The sequence below is a fragment of the Phyllostomus discolor genome, chromosome 1 (genome assembly GCF_004126475.2).
Source record: "Phyllostomus discolor isolate MPI-MPIP mPhyDis1 chromosome 1, mPhyDis1.pri.v3, whole genome shotgun sequence".
Lineage (NCBI taxonomy): Eukaryota > Metazoa > Chordata > Mammalia > Chiroptera > Phyllostomidae > Phyllostomus > Phyllostomus discolor.
The window spans coordinates 210,932,229-210,950,156 of record NC_040903.2 but is presented as its reverse complement, the minus strand read 5'-3'; the positions used below and the strand labels follow the sequence as shown (position 1 = coordinate 210,950,156).

The 17,928-nt window shown below is 58.4% G+C and overlaps 2 protein-coding genes across 2 annotated transcripts; one reads left to right on the top strand and one right to left on the bottom strand.

Annotated features, from left to right (window-relative positions):
- Positions 1-417: 417 nt before the first annotated feature.
- Positions 418-2,259, top strand: LOC114492844 (interferon alpha-inducible protein 27-like protein 2). The gene is made up of 4 exons (XM_028507413.2): positions 418-557; positions 738-767; positions 1,313-1,474; positions 2,042-2,259. Exons 1-4 carry the CDS (start codon positions 551-553, stop codon positions 2,239-2,241), a joined length of 399 nt encoding a protein of 132 aa, XP_028363214.1. The 5' UTR covers positions 418-550; the 3' UTR covers positions 2,242-2,259.
- Positions 2,260-7,494: 5,235 nt separating this feature from the next.
- Positions 7,495-11,780, bottom strand: LOC114492131 (interferon alpha-inducible protein 27-like protein 2B). Its single transcript, XM_036017571.1, has 5 exons — positions 11,673-11,780; positions 10,990-11,155; positions 9,269-9,298; positions 8,224-8,385; positions 7,495-7,721 (listed from the first exon to the last, which is right to left on the bottom strand). Exons 1-5 carry the CDS (start codon positions 11,778-11,780, stop codon positions 7,645-7,647), a joined length of 543 nt encoding a protein of 180 aa, XP_035873464.1. The 3' UTR covers positions 7,495-7,644.
- Positions 11,781-17,928: the final 6,148 nt, after the last annotated feature.

The following is a 17,928-nucleotide window of genomic DNA, read 5'->3' as shown; positions in this document are numbered from 1 at the left end:
ATGAAATAAAATCAGGACTTTGCAAAGGAATGTGAGCAGAGAGATTGGAACTTGGTGGTGGGGGGGTTACACATTCAGAGAGTGACAGGGATGGGGTGGTCTTGCAGGGGGGTACACTGAAAGGAAATGCACTCAAATGAAATTAAGTGAAATCAAATCATGTTTTTCTCTATAAGTTTTGGGGGTTTTTTTGCTTCTTTTTAGTGGGAGTGAAGGGGGTGGGGACTGGGAGGGTGGGGGTGGGTACAACAATTTGGAACCACAGCCCACCAGCTTTGACGTCCAGGTGCTTTAAACTCTTTCCGGTAGAGCCACCCAGCAAGAGAGAAAGCCACCCAAGGAAACCCGCCAGGGGGCAGGAGAACAGGAGTGGGCTGTCCAGCGAGTGGGGCGGGGATTAGGGGCGGGCAGAAGGCGCATTGTGCCTGCGTTGCGCCAGGGATGAGGAGCTGCGAGCGACCAGCGGTGTCCCCATTGGTTCGTCTGGGAAGTAGCATCCCAAGGAGCAGAGTCGTTTCCTGAGCGGAGGCTGGACCAGGGAGGCCTCACCATGATAAGTGAGACTTGCTTTGCGCTGGGACAGGGAGGGTGGGGGGCTGGGCAGGGGGCTGGCCTCCCCAGCTCCAATCCAACTCACGAAGGGCCAGAGGACTAGCTGGCTACCTTCCTTCACTGTCTCAAACAACTAACTGTTGTCCCCCTGCCCCACCCCACCCCACCCAATTCTGTCTCCCCAGAGAGAGCAGCGGCGGCTGCAGTCGGAGGAGGTGAGTTACCTGGGGCCCTCCTCCTGGGGTGGGCGGGGCACTGTACTGGCCTGGCCCGGCCCTGCAGGCCCCGGAGCACTCCTTCCGCTCCCGGAGCGGCTCGCGAGAGTGAGTTTTGGGGAAGAGAGCAGTGCTCTCGCGGATCCCTGACCTAGCTGCTCGTCTAGTGCTTGCAGATAACGAGCATGCAGGCAAGACTTCATCTGAAAGGGGGGGGGGGGGGTCGCCCCTAAAACTGCAGTGGTTTAACTCACCCTCCACATTCACACACACGCACCAACTTGAGCCCAGGGAGAGGTCGCGACTTCCCCAGCGTCACACAGCAAGTTAGAGATCCAGCCCAGGGCTCTGCCTGGACCTCCTCTGATGATGTCTCTGCCCATCCCCCTCCTCCTCCTCCCACCCCCCACCCCCCACCTTCTTCGCCTGGGCACCGGTCTCCAAGCTGCTGCCTCTGCATTACTCAGAGTAGACACTGTCAAGGAATTCCTAAGGGGGTGCACTCCCCTGAGCGCACATGCCGACCCGGCCCCTCCTCCCCGCAGCGGTGGCCGTGGGCGCGGTGCCCGTGGTGCTGGGCGCCATGGGCTTCACCGGGGCGGGCATCGCAGCTTCCTCCCTAGCGGCCAAGATGATGTCAGCGGCCGCCGTCGCCAACGGGGGCGGGGTTGCCGCCGGTAGCCTGGTGGCTACTCTGCAGTCTGTGGGTGAGTGTCCCGAGCAGGAGGGGGAGGAGGGGAGGAGGGGGCCAGGACGGGATTCGGCCCAGAGGCGGAGCCTGAGGGGACAGCTTGCCCTCTCCCTCCAGTTCTGTGTCATCCGGTGCCCCTGGTCCTTGGTCTCTCCCTGGCTCTCTCCTTTCTGGCCCCTTCTGAGGGAGGTGCGGGGTGCAGTGGAGGGGTGAGAGGTTCTGGGAGGGAGGGGAAGGGAAGGAGTCCAAGGTGACTGATGTCCCGGCTGTGGGTCCAGATCTACCCAAATCTGACACCTGGGGAGCCTCAGTGGGGCCCCTCACTCTCGGGCCTCTGTGGCCTCCTGTGTAAAGTGAGGGGACCAGAACCTCAAAGCCTGTGGCGACTCTCCTCTGCCCCCCACTTCCCGTGAATTCACCCTGCCTCCTCTTCTCTCTCTGCCACCGTCAGCATCCTGACCCCGGAGCCACAGAGCCCTGCAGGTTTCAGGACCCAGAGGAGGGATCTCCCGGCCTCAGACCTCCCGTGGGGCCCCGGCCACTGGCCACTGTGTGTTCCCTGTGCTCACCCTCTCTCCCACAGGGGCGGCTGGGCTCTCCACGGCATCCAACATCCTCCTGGCCTCCACTGGATCGGTTTTTGGAGCCTTGCTGGGAGGTTCAAAAAAGCCACCCCCTTCTGCTCCAGCTGGACCCAGAGCTGAAGGGGACGGGCCAGGAGAAAAGGCATCCCAAGTCAAACCTCCGAAACCCCCACTCAGCTCAGAGAGGCATGAGAAATAAAGAGCACCTGCACACACACCTCCCCGTCTCCGCTCCTTGCAGCCCTGGCTGGGATGCTGTGAGTTAGAGGGCCCCGGTTCTCCCCACCCTCCGGGCCACCTTGTCTGGGAGCGGCAGGGGGGACGGCAGGCTGATCGGGCACAGAATCGGTCAGCAGGAGGCTTTGGCTGGTCCTAGTCTCTCAAGGGATGGGCTCTATAACCCAGGGCCATTCATGGCCCTTCCGTGGGCCTCAGTTTACCCCTCATTCAATGGTGGGGTTGATAAAGCTTCCCGTTGGGAAGCTGGGCTGAGGGGTAGCCAGGCTGCATATCGAGCCACTGACCTGGGAGCCCCTGGCCCTTCCTCCTGAATGGGCACTAGACATCCAGAGATGAGAGACCCGGGCCTCCCCTGCAAGACCTCAAAATTCCTGTGGGGGAGCTGGCGAGCCTACCACCAGGACAGCGTGGTGCGCCAGGTGTTACGCGGGATCCGGCACCTCAGGGGCAGCAGACCGAATCACACGCCACCATGGTGTTCCTGGGAAATCAAAGAGGAACTGAACTTCACCAGCTCCTACCCTGGCGACACAGGCTCTTAGGTGGCCCTGTCTCTAATCACCTCCACGATGAGGTCTTTTTTCCTGCCAGAGAGGTGTCATTCTGTTTTTGTTTTTGTTTTTAAGGATGAGACGTAAAATAAATAAAAACAGTTCTAAGACTTCTTGCACCCCGTAGATGGTTTTGAGGAACTTCGGGTGCACCACTGCATTTTGCAGACCCCTCCACAGCCTCATTGAGGAGAGGACTGCTTAGAGGGTAGAAGCTGCAACAAGAAAAGCCCAGATGATGCACACAGTCACAACTCTTCTCGAACCCCTAAGAGAGCAGATGTGGCCGGGCCCCCGGATGGCCTGAACTCTCAGGAAGTCAGGTGCCTGCGGGGACAGCACGGCGCTCCCCCTCTGTGTTCAGCACCCCCCCCTCCCCGGGGCAGAATGCAGGAGGGCGGGGGCGCCGCAGTGCCAGCAGGTGCGGACTCAGCTAACCAACAGTTTAACTGATTGCTCAGGGCCAAGGGTGAGCTAGTGTGAGGGTGCGGACCCTGAGGAGCCACAGACCCACCTGCAGGTGCTTCTCAGAGGACCTGCTGGGTGCCCCCAAGAAAGATTAAGGGCAGGCAGAGACCCAGAGAAAACTTCCCACATTGAGGCAAGACCTGAGGCCCCCGCCTTCCTTCTCCCGGGGAATAAGCCTTTGACTGCTGAGGGAAAGGCAGTAAACCCTGTAGCCCACCCCACACCCCACCAAGCACGGGTGAAGATCACGGCAGATGGGAAAGAAAACAAGAAAAAAGATCACCCCTCAAGTTGGGGTGCAGGACCTTCTTGAACCAGACAGAACCCGCCCACCACCAGGGGAGCTGTGGGGCTACGGAGAAAGCCCCGCCCCCGGCCCGCTGCGCCTGCCCAGACTGGTGGGCCCACCGAGAACCCCAGGCCCCGCAGGTGTGCGGAGAGGCGCGCTCCGAGATGCACGCACGGAATGGAAGCCCACAGCTCGGGCTGGAGCCGACACCGAAGAAGCAGGAAGCACAAGCCACACTCATTGAAGCAGGCGGTGCAGGGGCGGGAACCACAGCAACGACAACACCGGACCCCGGCTCCATCGACCCTGATGGGATCGGCCGGGCCTCCCACGTACAAGCCCCGCGGGCGAGGCTTGCCTACCTCCGCCATAAATACCGCTCTCCTCTGTCCCTGACTCGTGCCGCAGACACTGGTGGAGATGTGCCCCCCACGTACCCCCTGACACTCCCAGTACCCGCCTGCTGCCCCTGCTAACCCCACCTGTGACTCCCTCCCAGAGAAGGCCCACAGGGCCGGCTGGGAGTATCAGGTGTCGGTCCCCGCGGGATGGCCCTCCACCAGTGATGGGCTTTAGGCGGGAGATAGCCGCCCTCGGGTGGGACAACTCTGAGGCCAGTTCCACAGTGTCTCCCAGAGGTCAGGAGGACTGAGCCTCAGGTGCCCGCAGTGCAAACTCACTCATTAATGGGCCCTTTCTTGGCTGCCTGTCGGTCCCCGTCTCATGCCCCGTTCCCGCTCCCTGGAGTCACCTCCCAATAAACCATTGCACTCGGGTCCTTGTTTTGGGGTCTCAGCCCAAGATGGCTTCTAGCCCCACGCAGCCGCAGCACTGAGCCTGACATCGGGCTGGGTTCGGGCCTCGCCCACCTCCCTCCTGCAGGAGGAGGCGCAGACAGGGCGGGCTGTCTCAGAGCGGCCTGCCTGGGGCCCAGACCCCAGGGCTGTCGGCATCCCCGCAGAGAACACGGCCCAACGTAGGGTCTGGCCCCCAAGCCGGGCGACCCTGCACAAGTGCCACATGCCAAAGGCCGTGGGGTAAAGTACTCACACCAGTGGACTGTCTCCAAGTCTTTGCAGTTTGTCAGGGAACATATTGCACAATTCCAATGTGAACAGTGTTCCTTCTCCGTTGCTGTTGCCCGGTCACCCGAGGTGCTCGTGAGCATCCGGCTGGCCGGGGCTGGCCCGCAGGCGGTTGACCCTGACGACCCACTCCACCCACCCCACACCCTGGTTATCTTCCTCAGCAGGTCGCTGTTTGATTCACGAGGAAAATACTCTTATCTCCCTGAATGCAGGCCGGTCAATGGAGGAGGCCGCTGGGAGGGAGCCGGTGGGTGCAGGGCAGTTCAAGGCCCCAAGCCTGGAAAGAACCCGGGATGTGGGCCGCTCCCCGCCTGCGGCAGGATGGCCAAGGTCAGGGCCGGTGGGAGGTGGGGGCTTTGGGCCACTTCTTACAGGTTGTTTGTTTGTTTGTTTGTTTAACGACATCTATCAAACAGGCGGCTCCCCCTTTCTCAGAACAGTGTGCAGATTTTCTGTGAGGAGCCACGGGCAGGGTCTTGACTGTAGCAAATAACCCTTTAGTGTCATTTTTACCCTCTTATTGCCATCTTTTAGAGTCACTCCAGGAGCCACCATCCCGGGTGCCCCAGAAGTTGCCGTGGACCCAGGAGGACGGGGGCGGGGCTCCTGGGGAACAGAATCCCTCCGGCCCCTCCCCTAGTCCAGCCGCTGTGGGAGCCATGGCACGTCCACCCACCTCAGGACCCCTTTCTGTGCCCGCCGTTTTCCGCAGCCACGGACCCGCACCATGGCCCCCACCTCGGGTCCCTCTCGGAGGGCGGATGCCCAGGATGGGTTAGCGGTGAAGGGGCCTGGCTTCCCTGACATTGGGGGCTCCTGTGGGTAGGCAGGGACCCCAGAATCCCACAGGGGCAGGACCCCGAGTCCTAGGGGTCTGCGGGAGCCAGGAATTTCTATAATCCTGGGGCTGCCAGAGTGTGTTCAGCCAGCCCCCGAGTGAATGACCCTTAGCCTGATAAAGAGAGAGAGGGCATCAAGGCTGTTTCCTATTCTGCCTAAGGCATTATTAAACATTCAGGAGCTTAGCCCTGGCTGGTGTGGCTCAGTGAGTTGAGTACCAGCCTGCAAACCAAAGGGTCGCTGGTTCGATTCCCAGTCAGGGCCCATGCCTGGGTTGCAGGCCAGGTCCCCAGTTGGTGGCGCATGAGAGACAACCACACATTGATGTTTCTCTCCCTCTCTTTCTCCCTCCCTTCTCCTTCGTCCAAAAATAAATAAAATGACATCTTTACAAATGTTTAGGAGCTTAAAACAACACCCACTGATTGCCTTATAGTTGTAGGTCAGAGTGCTGGTGGGCTTGACTGAGTTCTCTGTTTTGGGTCAAAATCAAGGTTTCAGCCAGACTGGGCTCTCGTTTGGAGGCTCTGGTAACTATCTTCGAATCCTCTTCTTGCTTCGAACTCTGACTGCCCCTTCTGTGATTGTAAGGGGGCGGGGGAGGGGTGGGGGCGTACAGGGCAGGGGTCTGGCCAGACTGCTGGGGAGCAGGGGATCCCTGATCCGGGGCACGAGGCTGCACTCCCCAGAGAAGGGCCAGAAAAGAGAAAACACTGAGGCGGTGATTGAAATTGCAGTTAAATTGCAGCCCAAACTGCGTGGCAGGTTTCCGTAACCCAGAGACGGGGAAACAACTCATATGGCTTGTGACGCAGCTCGCACAGAGCCTGCGTGGGCTGAGAAGGTCGAGACACACGTGTATCGTGCAGATGAGCATGGCGACGCTCCGGCCCAGGTGGAGACACTGTGTGTGGTGGACACCAGCGGAGACTGGCTGGGAATTTGAACACTTCCACCTCGTGTGGGATTTGGGGGCAAAAGACTTAAAACAGGGGGTGGGCAAAAACTTGGCCCCTTCCTGAGTTCCCCTCACCCCGCCTGATTGGAGGAAACTGCGGCATCTGTGGGACCCAGAGGGCACCAGGCTCCTCTCAGGGCTCTTGCCTTGCCCTGCTTGCAGGGTCGGGAGCACGACCCCCCAGCAGCGGCCTGCAGGAGGCTGCTGCAACCCAAACTGCGTGGGTTGCACATGGCCGCACGGCACACAGGTCCTGGACCACCCCCACCCTCGCTCTGAGAGCCGCACACAGATGCACGGGCTGGCCCCACAGATGGAGCCCCTGGCACCCCAACCCTAGCGGAGGGAAGAAGCTGTTGCTAGGCGACGGCGACTTGGGGACTCACAAGTGCGCACCGCAGAGAGACAGACTGAGGATGGAGACCTGTCTGTGTAGTTGCCTCTCGCTCCAAAAGGACAGGTAAGTGACGACAGGGGTCTTCTGGGCATGGGTTCGGATTTTAGTCTTTCTGAAAACAAGGGAATGGCTGTGCTTTGTGGAGGAGGTTGGCTTGGAGCAGGGGTGCTCTCGGCCCCCTCACATCGGGTACCCTGTGACTAAAAGCCTCTTTCCTTCCCCACGGATCTCTGTGTTATGTCTGGACTCGCCGGCAGGTGGCAGGGCCCCAGGCTGCCCAGTTGCAAGAGTGTGGATGACACTCGGGCCATCTGGTCCTTGGCTCCAGACTGGATGCCCTCCCATGCCCCTTCTCCGGACTCTGCACGGGGACTGAGCCAACGCCCACCCTGGCTGGGGTCTTGGAGGTCAGGTAGGTCAACTCCCCACGAAGAGAGGAGCGGACCTGCCCAGGGTCACATTGGGAGTCAGAAGCTGGACAGGGGCAGCTTCCAGTCTTCTCGTTCATGCTCCTCTCCGCGCACTGCACCCCGACCCCGTGTGGCCGTGCCCACTCACTTGGGAAGAGAAGTGAGCCCCTCCCCCACCCTGGACTGTGAGGGAGAAGACCGGGATCCGGGAGAAGTCTCAACAGCTCATTTTTATTCCTTATTTTCCTCTGGGGGTACAGCATGGGGCCATTGTCACCCTGGGTCTGGTCCCCACTGCATGAGGCTGGTGGGCAGGGCCCCCCCGGTCGGTCCTCTTCTCTGCACTGGGGGTGATGAGGGTCTACACGATGAGGGACGCCAGGGCTGACCCAATGGAGCCCAGGATGATTTGGGACGGCAGGGACAGTCCAGCTGCTCCTGGGGAAGAAGCAGAGGGTGAGCGGAGAGGGACCAGCAGGCAGGGACAGCTCTGGGGGACAGGACTGTGGGGTTGGAGATTCTAGCACCTCTCAGGGGGGCCCGAGGTCCAGGCACCCCACTCAGTACCCGCCTTGGTTTCCCCAAACCCTCGGATCTGTGTTTTGGAAGGGCTGCTGCAGGCAGCTACCCGGTGGCATGAATTGCAGGGGTTAAACCGTGAGCTGGAAGCTGCCTCACTCTCCAGGGGAGGAGGCTGAGCCCCAGGTGGACAGAGATGCTCCAAGTAACCCAGCAGCCCACTTTGGGCAGAGTCCACCTAAACCCGCACGCACCCCGGGCTGGGGCTCCCTCCCTGCCTCCTGCATCTCCCACAGAGAAACCCGGAGAGAGGACATGGAGGGTGGGACTGAGGCACAGAGAGATGAAAGATAACGGGGGCGAGGAGCTGGCCTGGCCCCTCTGCGGCTCCTGCCCTTCTTGTCCCCACAAGGACACTCACCCAGGGACTGCAGAATAGCCACGAGGCTCCCCGAGGCCACTCCTCCTCCGTTGGCGATGGCGGCTGCTGACATCATCTTGGCCGCTATGGAGGAGGCTGCGATGCCCCCCCCGGTGAAGCCGAGGGCGCTCAGCACCGCCGGCACGGTGCCCACGGCCACGGCTGTCCGGGGAGAGGAGCTAGGTCAAGGTGACACTCGAAGGAACAGACTCCCCTCCCCCCACGCCCTACACCATCGCTCAGGCTTGGAGGGCAGGAAGAGGGTAGAGAAGGGCGTGTACTTCGAACTTGGGAGAGACTATGGGCCTGGCCAGCAGTCACAGGAAGGAGTGGGGACAGCAGGAAAGGCTGTGGGGTCACTGGGGACAGGGCTCCGGGCCCGGCTCTGGTCTGCAGCAGGACCTTTCTTGGCAAAGCCATTTGCCCTCTGGGTCTCGGCTCCCGCACTAGGAACATGCAGAAATCAGGGCGCGGCTCACAGCTCCTCATCTTTGCCCAGAAGGTCTGTGATACAGTCGCGCTTGCCCTCCGAGGGGCCTAGCGTGAGCAAGGAGCGCGTCCTGAGCTCTGCGTGAATCCCAGTGAATCCCAGCTCGGGGGCTCCATGGCGTCACCATGGGGCTATAGGGAGATGCTGGACAGGGTCACTGAGCCGATGGCCTCTCTTTAATGCCCTGCCTGTTTGGACTCCGTACTGGCCTCCCGATAATCCTCAGCGGGCTATCTTGGCCCATACATCAGAGGAAAAAAAATGGGAGCTCAGAGGAGTTCAAAGACTCATGTCCAAGGTCACACGGCCAATGCTCTGCAAGGAGGAAACGGGGCTCCTGCAGGGGCTGCCTCCACACCAGAGTCGCCCAGACCCTCCTTGTTTCAAGGCCCATTTCTCAGTTCCAGTCCCTTGCTCCTTGCTCAGCTCCATCCTTCCGTCTCCTCCTTCCCTACCATCTGCGTGAGGCCTGGGGCAAATGTGGCCATGCACAGGGCTGGTTACTTCCCAAATCCCGGTGACAGCGACTAGAGTCCCCTCCCTAAAGAGGCTCACCTCCTCCGATCACCGCGGCCACAGTCTTGGCTGGAAACCAAAAGAAAGTCGTGTGAGTAGAACCACACGGGTCTCCCTCCGGCCCCCCAACCCCCGCCCCCTGAGTTCATGACCCACCCATGGTGGGGAGGCTGTCCGGCTTCACTCAGAGACCTGGGGTTTGCAAGAAAGGGGGCTTCACAGCCCTGGGCTTGGTGAGGATGGCTGGGGCGTCCGACTGCAGAGGCAAAAGACTGGTCCCCAATGAGCGTGTGCCCTTGGCCTGAAGTTATCTGGAGACAGGGTTTGAGGTCCTTGTGCCCCAACACTCGGTCATCAGTTACAATTTGGGTTTGGTTTGGTTTGATCTGTCTGCTGATTGGTTGGGGATTTGTGGGAAGATCGGACGTTGTCCTTGTCTTCCTCTCCGTCTTCCGAGCCACGTGTGGTTGGTTAAAACCAAAACCAGAACGAGAGCAAACAAAACGCAAGCAAACCACCTTCTCCGGGAAGGAGGAATGCGGCAGACTCTTGGCCAAGTAATTCAGGGCGCGGTCATTTGACAGGGGCCAGGCCAGAAGAAGGGGATGGGGGCCATGCTCTCTGAGCCGGCGTGTCAGTTCACCCAAAAGTGGTCACTGTTTGCTTAGCGGGGAACGATAAAAGCTCCTTACACGGCAGTCCCTCTCCGTGTCGAGAGAATGTGCTTCACTTGCCCTGCTTGGCTGGAGTCAGGCAAGCACTGCCGAATGCTCGAATGCTACCTGGGAGCCGTGCCTGAATGAGTTGAATGAATGCTGCTGATTCTTCAGGGCTTGACTGGTTGCCGCCTCCTCCAGGAAGCCCCCCAGGTCCTCCCAATCAGGGTTCATCCTTGCTCCCCTGGGGCTGGAGCCACTCAAAACACTGAACCAGACTGAGGTGTGCATGGGCCTGACTCCCTAACTCTGTGGGTCCCTGGGGAGCAAGCAGAGGTCTTGGGCTGCTGCCATGTAGTGGTCAGGGCTACAACCTTTGGGGCTCGTGGGGGGGCAGGAGTTCTAAAGACAGCAAGACGTGCAGCAGTGAGCTCAGCCCCAGGGAGGCAGCCTTGGGGTGTAACAAGAGAGGGGTATGTAAACTGAAACTGAACGGTGGGAGGGGCCACCTGGGTGAGCATCAGCCTCGAAAGCGAAAGCGTGCTCAGAATGTGCTTGCTGCTTACAGGCTGGCTGGCGGCTTGGCTTACGGCAGTTCCAACGCCAAAAGGCCATGGGGGAAATGGGTACTGTTTGACAGCCTGCCTGCTGGGCGGCCCCCAGGTCACCGGTGTGCGGGGGAAGGGTGGCCTGTCCCTCTGGGCTGTTCCAAACCGGCCGTGCCCTGAGGCCTCCTCTCAAGGCCGGGCCACCACCTGTCCTCCCGTCCTTCCTACTCCAGCTCCCAGCCGCCCGACCCTCCCTTCCCGCCCAAGGCCCCTGCACGACGGTGTGTGCAAGTGTAAATAAGAGACGTTACCCTCCTCCGGGGCTGTTATAAGAATTAAACCAACTGATATCTATCCACTGCTAAGCCTAGTGACCAGGACTTCACAGCATTTTGAGAAAAATCTAGATGTTTTCTTATCATCTGCTGAGGAGGGATCTGTGTTTCAGACAAACAGGAAGGGCTGTTGGCTGTGGCCCAGGCCCTAACTTTCCGGTCACATTCCTGTGCACTCAGTGGGGGCCCACGGAGGGTGTCTGGTACCCAAGGCCAGTTACCTCCAAGCAGGGAAGCAGTCAGGGTCTTGGCAGGGGGTTCCAGTAGGCAGGAGATGTGCAGCGTCCCCAGCAAGGATTTCAAGGCCAAAGCAGCCGGGCCCAGGACGGCACTGGATGGCAGGAAGAACCCTGGGGCGGGAGGGTCACAGAGCGGGTGCACCGGGGCCTGACGTCAGGCTGTGTGGTCAGGGCCCCGTTCGCTCCCCCTCATTCCATACGATGCTATCTGTGCTGGCGGGGCAGGAGGACCCCTGGGTGCCCACCCAGGGGGAGAGGAAGAAGTCAGTGGTGGTGAGCACACATTTGATCACTTTGCAGCAGTGGGAGCAAGGATTGGAGGCTCACCCAGCCACACGGACAGCTGCCAAAATCTTAGCGTTTTGTGCAAAGAAAAGCCACAGAATGAGCTAGACAACACGCTATTCTGTAAGTAAACGAAGACATGCAAACAGAAGATACCCATTTTGCAAGAATATGTATGAAAAACAGATACGCATTAATATATAGAAAGGCCGACGGTGGGGGTGGGGGTGGGGGTGGGGGTGGGGCCAAAAGGGAAGATGGACGGCAAAGGAAAGAAAGGACGCCCAGCAGGGCGCTCCCATGAACTAACAGAGAAAACAGGACCAAGCTGGAGAGTTTGTCACAGCCAAGGCTCTGCACCCGAGCCCAACGTGACAAACAGCCTCCAAGGGCCGATCTGGGCGCATGGGTGAAACATGAAAGGCAGTGAACTCTGCGGTGAGTCCAGGGGCAACGAGGGCCAGAGAGCAGGGGCCAGGCACGTCCATGGTCCCTGCAGTCGGGAGGGGCGGGGGGAGCAGATTTCCTAAGCTCCTGCCCCCCTGCTGGGTCCTGTCTCCCTCTGGCCCTCCTCCTAGAAAGAGTCAGGACAGATGCCCAGGGCAGAGCAGGGCAGGGGAGAGAGGCCGCAGGTGAGGCAGCCACCCTCTCTGTCCCTGCAGCTCCCTGAGCAGGGCCCTCCCTGTGCCTCCTGACTCCAGCTGCCTCCTCGAACCCCCGCCAGCCCGCCCAGGAGCACTCACCGGCCACGACACTGCCCGAGACTACCCCGCCGCCGGCTTTGGCCAGGCTCACTCTGGACATGACCTTGGCCAGGGAAGAGGCTAGGGTGGTTTCCATGGCACACAGAGCAGTGAACACCCAGCGGAGCTCAACCTGCAAGAAGGGTGGAGCTCTGATGGGGATGGGGAAGCTGCACCTGGGTTCCCCCTGGTCCCCTTCCCCTCCCCCACCCCCTGGCCACCTCCAAAGGCGTTCCAGTGGAGGATGGAGAAGCTTCTTGGAGCTCGTGGGGCAGCAAGTCTGGAAAGGGTCCAGGTGTGGGAGTTGGGGTTATGAAAGGACCTCAATGTGGGGGGGGGGAGTGGATTTTATTTCCCGAGGAGGGCTGCCTCCTTCCTCCTGGAATCACCAGCGTCAACTCCTCAGACACTCCTGGAACCCCCTAAATCTCCGCGTTGCAACTTAGAATGCACCAGCTTGAGTACCAATTCCCTTTTCCAGGTTACTCTGGGCTCCTGCGCTGATGCGAGCTCCTCACTGACACAATGACGAAGAGATTACTATCTTCCTCTCACAGATGAGAGCACACTGGCTGGCACAGAGACGGTGAGTGATTCGCCCAAGGGCCAGCTGCTTGCAAGGCCCAGCTGCTTGCAAGGCCCAGCCTTGGAATGGCTCTGGTCTGGTTCCCCCCAAACCTAATTAGTCTCTTCCCCCTGCCTATCTCACCCCCAGCCCAGGAATGGACCGGACTCTTAGTCCCCAGAGTCCCAGAGCCCAGGGGCCGGTGGGGGCTGGAGTGCCTTCCCTCCAGAGACCCACTTTCCCTGACGAGAAACAGAACAATGTCCTGTGAGCGGACCCACAGGGGGCCCCCCTCCACTCCTTGAGCCCACCTCCACCCCAGGCTGGGGGCCAGGGGAAGGAGCAGCCCCTGCCAGCCCCCCATCCCGACCCTCATGTCTTACCAAGAGGAAAGGATTCCCCAGCATGTGGAACTGAGCCCCCGGGGCTGGAATTTGTATAGCACCCTGGAGGTGTGGCTCCGGATGTCGGGAGCAGCTCCGCCCCCTAGGGATGCAAGCAGCCCGTGTGGTAGGTTTCATTTCATAGGAAACTGAAACTACATTGGTTCTGCAGGAAACTGAAACTACGGCCATATTGTCCTCCTTTCCCAGTCCACGGAAAATTCGAGTTATAGGGATGGAACCTGGCCGCTGCACCCGCCACTGTCGGTTAATGGAAGCCACGCTGTCATTTAAATTGGGTCCTCTCTCTGCATGACAAAGATCATGTGAAATCTGATGAAAGTTACATTGCAAAAGGATAAAGATTCACTTCTAATGGAGACAAGTAGGCGGTTTTTGGAACAGCCTGAGTCCAGGGGTGTCCAGGCTTTTGGCATCTCTGGGCCACGTGGCAAGAAGAAGAGTGGTCTTGGGCCACACGTTAATACGCAAACACGAAAACCAGTGAGCCAGAAGAAACGGTTTTATGTAAATTTACGATTTCGTGTTGGGCCGCGGGTTGGACGCCCCTGTGTGCAGCGGACAGAGTGTTCGGTTACCCCAAAAACCTGTAGGGGAGACCCACCGTGCTAGACAGGCATCTAGGCACCGTGTCAGATCAAGGGCCAAACGAGGCCAAAACGTGTGTGCTCGTGGAGTTCACACGCCGTGAGGGGACATAAGATAAGAGAAGTAACCCAGTGTCCAGTGTGTGGTTGGAAGACCAACTAAAGCAAACGGAGGCAGGGGAGGAAAGTAGCTCCAGGTAGAAGGAACAAGACGGCCAGGAGCACAGGCCCGAGAGGCAGAGGGAGGGGGCAGGAAGTGACGTCGGAGGTTGACAGGGAGCCGGGCTGTGCCCGGCCCCAAACACCGCTGCCAGGACTGGACCCTGTGCTCTGAGCAAGGCAAGAGGCTCGTGCGGGCCTGACGCAGACAGATGACACGGTCAAGTTCACGACCACTGCTACGGTGAGCATAGACTGAAGAGAAATGCCTGTGATTTAAATTTAAATACTCCGCATGAGTAGTGGGATCCGAACCTGTTCTTTTCATTCGTTTCGGCTACACTCGGATGGAGATCCGTAGGCCGGCTCAGGAAGCCACACACCTCCCACCAGCTCCTTTCAACACCAGAGAGTTGGCTAATTCACACGGTAACGTGTGTGTGCGTGTGTGTGCGTGTGCGTGTGTGTGTGTGGCATCATCGGTCTCGCATCGGTCTCGCCCCCTCGTCTGGGGGCGTTCCCACGGGGGCTGAGGCTTCGGTCACTTCTGGGTGGGAGGGCAAATGACCAGCCCGTGCGTATGGCTTTCACCCAGCAGTTCTACAAAGTGTCAAGAGTCAGTTCAACTTCTAAAGCTTCTGCCACCATCTCTTCCCAGCCCACTCTCAGGTGATCATTTCTTATTTTATCAAGAGGTTGGTTAGATGCAATTAGAAAAGATTTCTTTGCCAGGTCAGCCCCACTGACCCCCACCCCCAGGATCTGCTTCCATTGACTCTGCCTTCCGTCCACTGCTTCTTGGGAACTAGCCCCGCCCCCAGGATTCCATATGGTCACGGTCCTCCCACTCAAAGTCTTTGACCTTGAGGCCGTCCACCATCTGTCCTGAACTTCCGAGAACGAGAACCGGGCGTGGCCGAGTTCCTGGAGGGCCTCCACAGGAAGGAGGCACCGCCCCAGGCGAGCAGCGGCAGACGAGACAGATTCTGTTCTTGTAAGACACCGAAACCACGAACATCTGTCTCCCCTTTTCCCATCAAGCGAAAACCCTCGTTATTATAGAGACGATTGAGATCAACTTTCTAATCACTTTCTGACCCCCAAGCTCTCACCAACTGCCATCAAATGTCTCCGCTGCCCCCTAGCACACTGCTGAAGGGGACGTGTGCACCTGCTCCCCTCCCTCTTACCTTACAGGTGCTCCTGAAACCTGCCCCATTTCTAATAGGAAAAATTTTCAGGCATCCTGTCACGGGCATGTGTTCACGATCCAGTCTCTCCCGTAAGTCAGCCGGGCAGCTGCTCAGCTCGCTGCCCGCTGAGCAGCCGGGCACCGAGGGCCAGACCAGAGCCACACACGGTAACTATGCCGTTCACTCAGCTTTTATTGAAGGCAGGTTCATCGACACACGTTAATATCCGGCCCATACTAACGATCCAGGAGAAATATCACACACACACACACACACGCACACACACATGCATGCACACGCACACACATGCACACGCACACACACATGCACACACAGAGCAATCAGTGGGGGATCACGAACCCGAGTCCCCGAGTCTTGGTCTGCAGGTCCGGGAGGCAGCGCAGGGATGAGGGGGTCGTCAACGTCTTGTAAGGAAGGGTCTCCGGAGCCGGGCGGGCAGCAGGGCAGGCGAAGTCCTCAGTCCAGCAGGGCAGAGTGTCCGGTGGCCAGTGCCAGGGGAGGCCAGCGTGGCGTGGAGCAGCCCTCCGGTGTCTCGGCAGTGGTCTGGGGCCTGCCTCGGTTATGCCCTTGAGAGTGGCGCGCTCCACGCTTCTGGGTCTTGTGATAAGGGTCTCGGCACCCCTGGTGGCAAGTACAGACCTTCCCCAGGAGTCTGTGTGTGGGCGGTCCCGCTCTGCAGACACGGCCGTTCTGAGCACACGTGCAGGCAGATGCCTTAGGCGGGTCTCCTTGCCAGGTGTGTCTGTGCTGACTTAGGGGTTTCCCCTCTTGAACCGAAGTGTCATGCTGACTGGCAGCCATCTGAGTTGACATGAGAGACTCCACTTTGTTTTATGTACTTTATCCTGTCTTGACTGGAACAACGCCATTTTATTGGTCTTGCTGTCCACACATCCAAAAAACTATAGGTAATAATGCAGCAAACACTTACTCACCCACCACTCAGCTCAAGAACTCAAATGATACAGATGCAATGAACATGACCTGAAAATCCCTTCCAATCTCCTCTTTCTGCCTCCTGCTCCACAGGTAACCCCTCTTCAGAATTTACGGTTCATTATTCCCATGTGTGGTTTTATACTTTTCCCATGGATGAATGCTAAATGCAGAACTTCCCTGGGAACCATTGAAGGTTCATCAGTGTTTCAGCTGAGGTTCAAAGGCAGAGAGCAGTATAATCATGTGCCAAGAACCTTCACTTCGGCCCTGGCTGGCATAGCTCAGTGGATTGAGCGAGAGCTGCAAACCAAAGTGTCGCAGGTTTGATTCCCAATCAGGGTACATGCCTGGGTTGCAGGCCATGGCCCCCAGCAACCGCACATTGATGTTTCTCTCTCTCTCTCTCTCTCTCCCTCCCTTCCCTCTCTAAAAATAAATAAAATAAAATCTTAAAAAAAAAAGAACCTTTACTTCGTAACCTCTGCCAAGAGGGTATGCTAAGAAACTATGCAATTCATTATAAAAAAAAAATGTACAGGAATTATGCCCTGACTGGTGTGGCTCAGTGGATTGAGCACTGGCCTGCAAACCAAAGGGTCACCAGTTCAATTCCTGGTCAAAGCACAGGCTTGGGGTGCAGGTAGAGGGTGTGCGAGAGGTGACAAGCCGATTCATGTTTCTCTCACACATCGCTGTTTCTCTCCCTCTCTTTCTCCCTCCCTTTCCCTCTCTCTAAAAATAAATAAATAAAATCTCTAAAAAAATAGAGGAATTAATTAGAGAATTGAGATTGTAGAGGAAGGGAAGAGAGAGGGAGGAAGAACAAGAGCCAATGGGTGGTCTGTTCCTCCCCAAACCCTGTGGAGCAGGGAGGGAAAGCGGTCTACCCACCAAGGACCCCCTTGGGAGGCTTGACATGAAGCCTCAGGTTCCCTTGGAACCTGAGGCAAGTCAGGCAGGTGTCTGGGACTGTGCCTTCCAGAGGATGAAGGGAACCCAGGAGAGGTGGGCTGTAGGGGAGCAGCAGCCAGGACAGAATTAGAGGTATCAGCCCCGGAAGGCTACCCCTTGTCAGGACCCTGCAGGTGAGTGACCCCTGCTGTGAGACACAATAGCCTGCAAAGAAAGTGAGCAGTTCAAATCTTCCCCAGCAGAGGACGCCATAGACAGTCTGGTGCAGGCACTTGCTCTGGGGTTGTAAGTATTTTAATCCTCACGACAACCACAGGAAGAAGCACAATTATCCCCATTTTACAGATGCGCTAATGAGTCATGCAGAGGGTTCTCTGGACCCTTTCTCTTTCCCTGACACACCCACCCTCCACCCCTGCACCCACTGCCTCTTTCTTTACCGGGGGGGGGGGGGTCTCCACACCTGGGCAAGCCCCACTGTCTTTCTAAGCTTCCATGCAGCCCTCAGAAGTTCAGCCCCATGAGGCCGCCTGGCTCCAATAGTCCATCTTCCACCCACTCATTGTGGACCCACGGCCCTGGACAAACTCCACCAGGCGGGCAACGGATGCAGGGGAGATCAAAGATCTCCCACCCTACCCGCCGTGTGTCAAGAGAGGAAGTAAGAAGAGCCAAAACACCTGTCGGCCCCCATGAGCAGTCCAGGAGGACACGGTCCCCGTCTTACTGACCCATGTGTCACAGCCCTCAGAGCTGGAGTGCACACCCAACAAATACCTGCTGAGCAAACCCCTTCTGGGGCCTGTTTCCCAGTGAACCCTGAGCCTCCCCTACAAGGGCTGGATGTGAGTGTTAGGTGCTGGGAAGTCCCGGGGTGGAAGAGCCACACTCTTACAGCAAACCCCGGGGGGCATGACCAGCAGCTGTGTTTGAGAGTGGGGTCTTTGTCCCCCGCTGTTCTCGGCTTTGAAGTGTAAGCCACCATTTCTCCCAAACACAGAACCTTTAAACATCCAGCTATACGAGCATTAGTGACATAGGGAAAAGGCTGAATAAAAATGTGGTGTATTATCACCCTGGAATATTATGCCGTAATTAAAATAATGGAAAAGA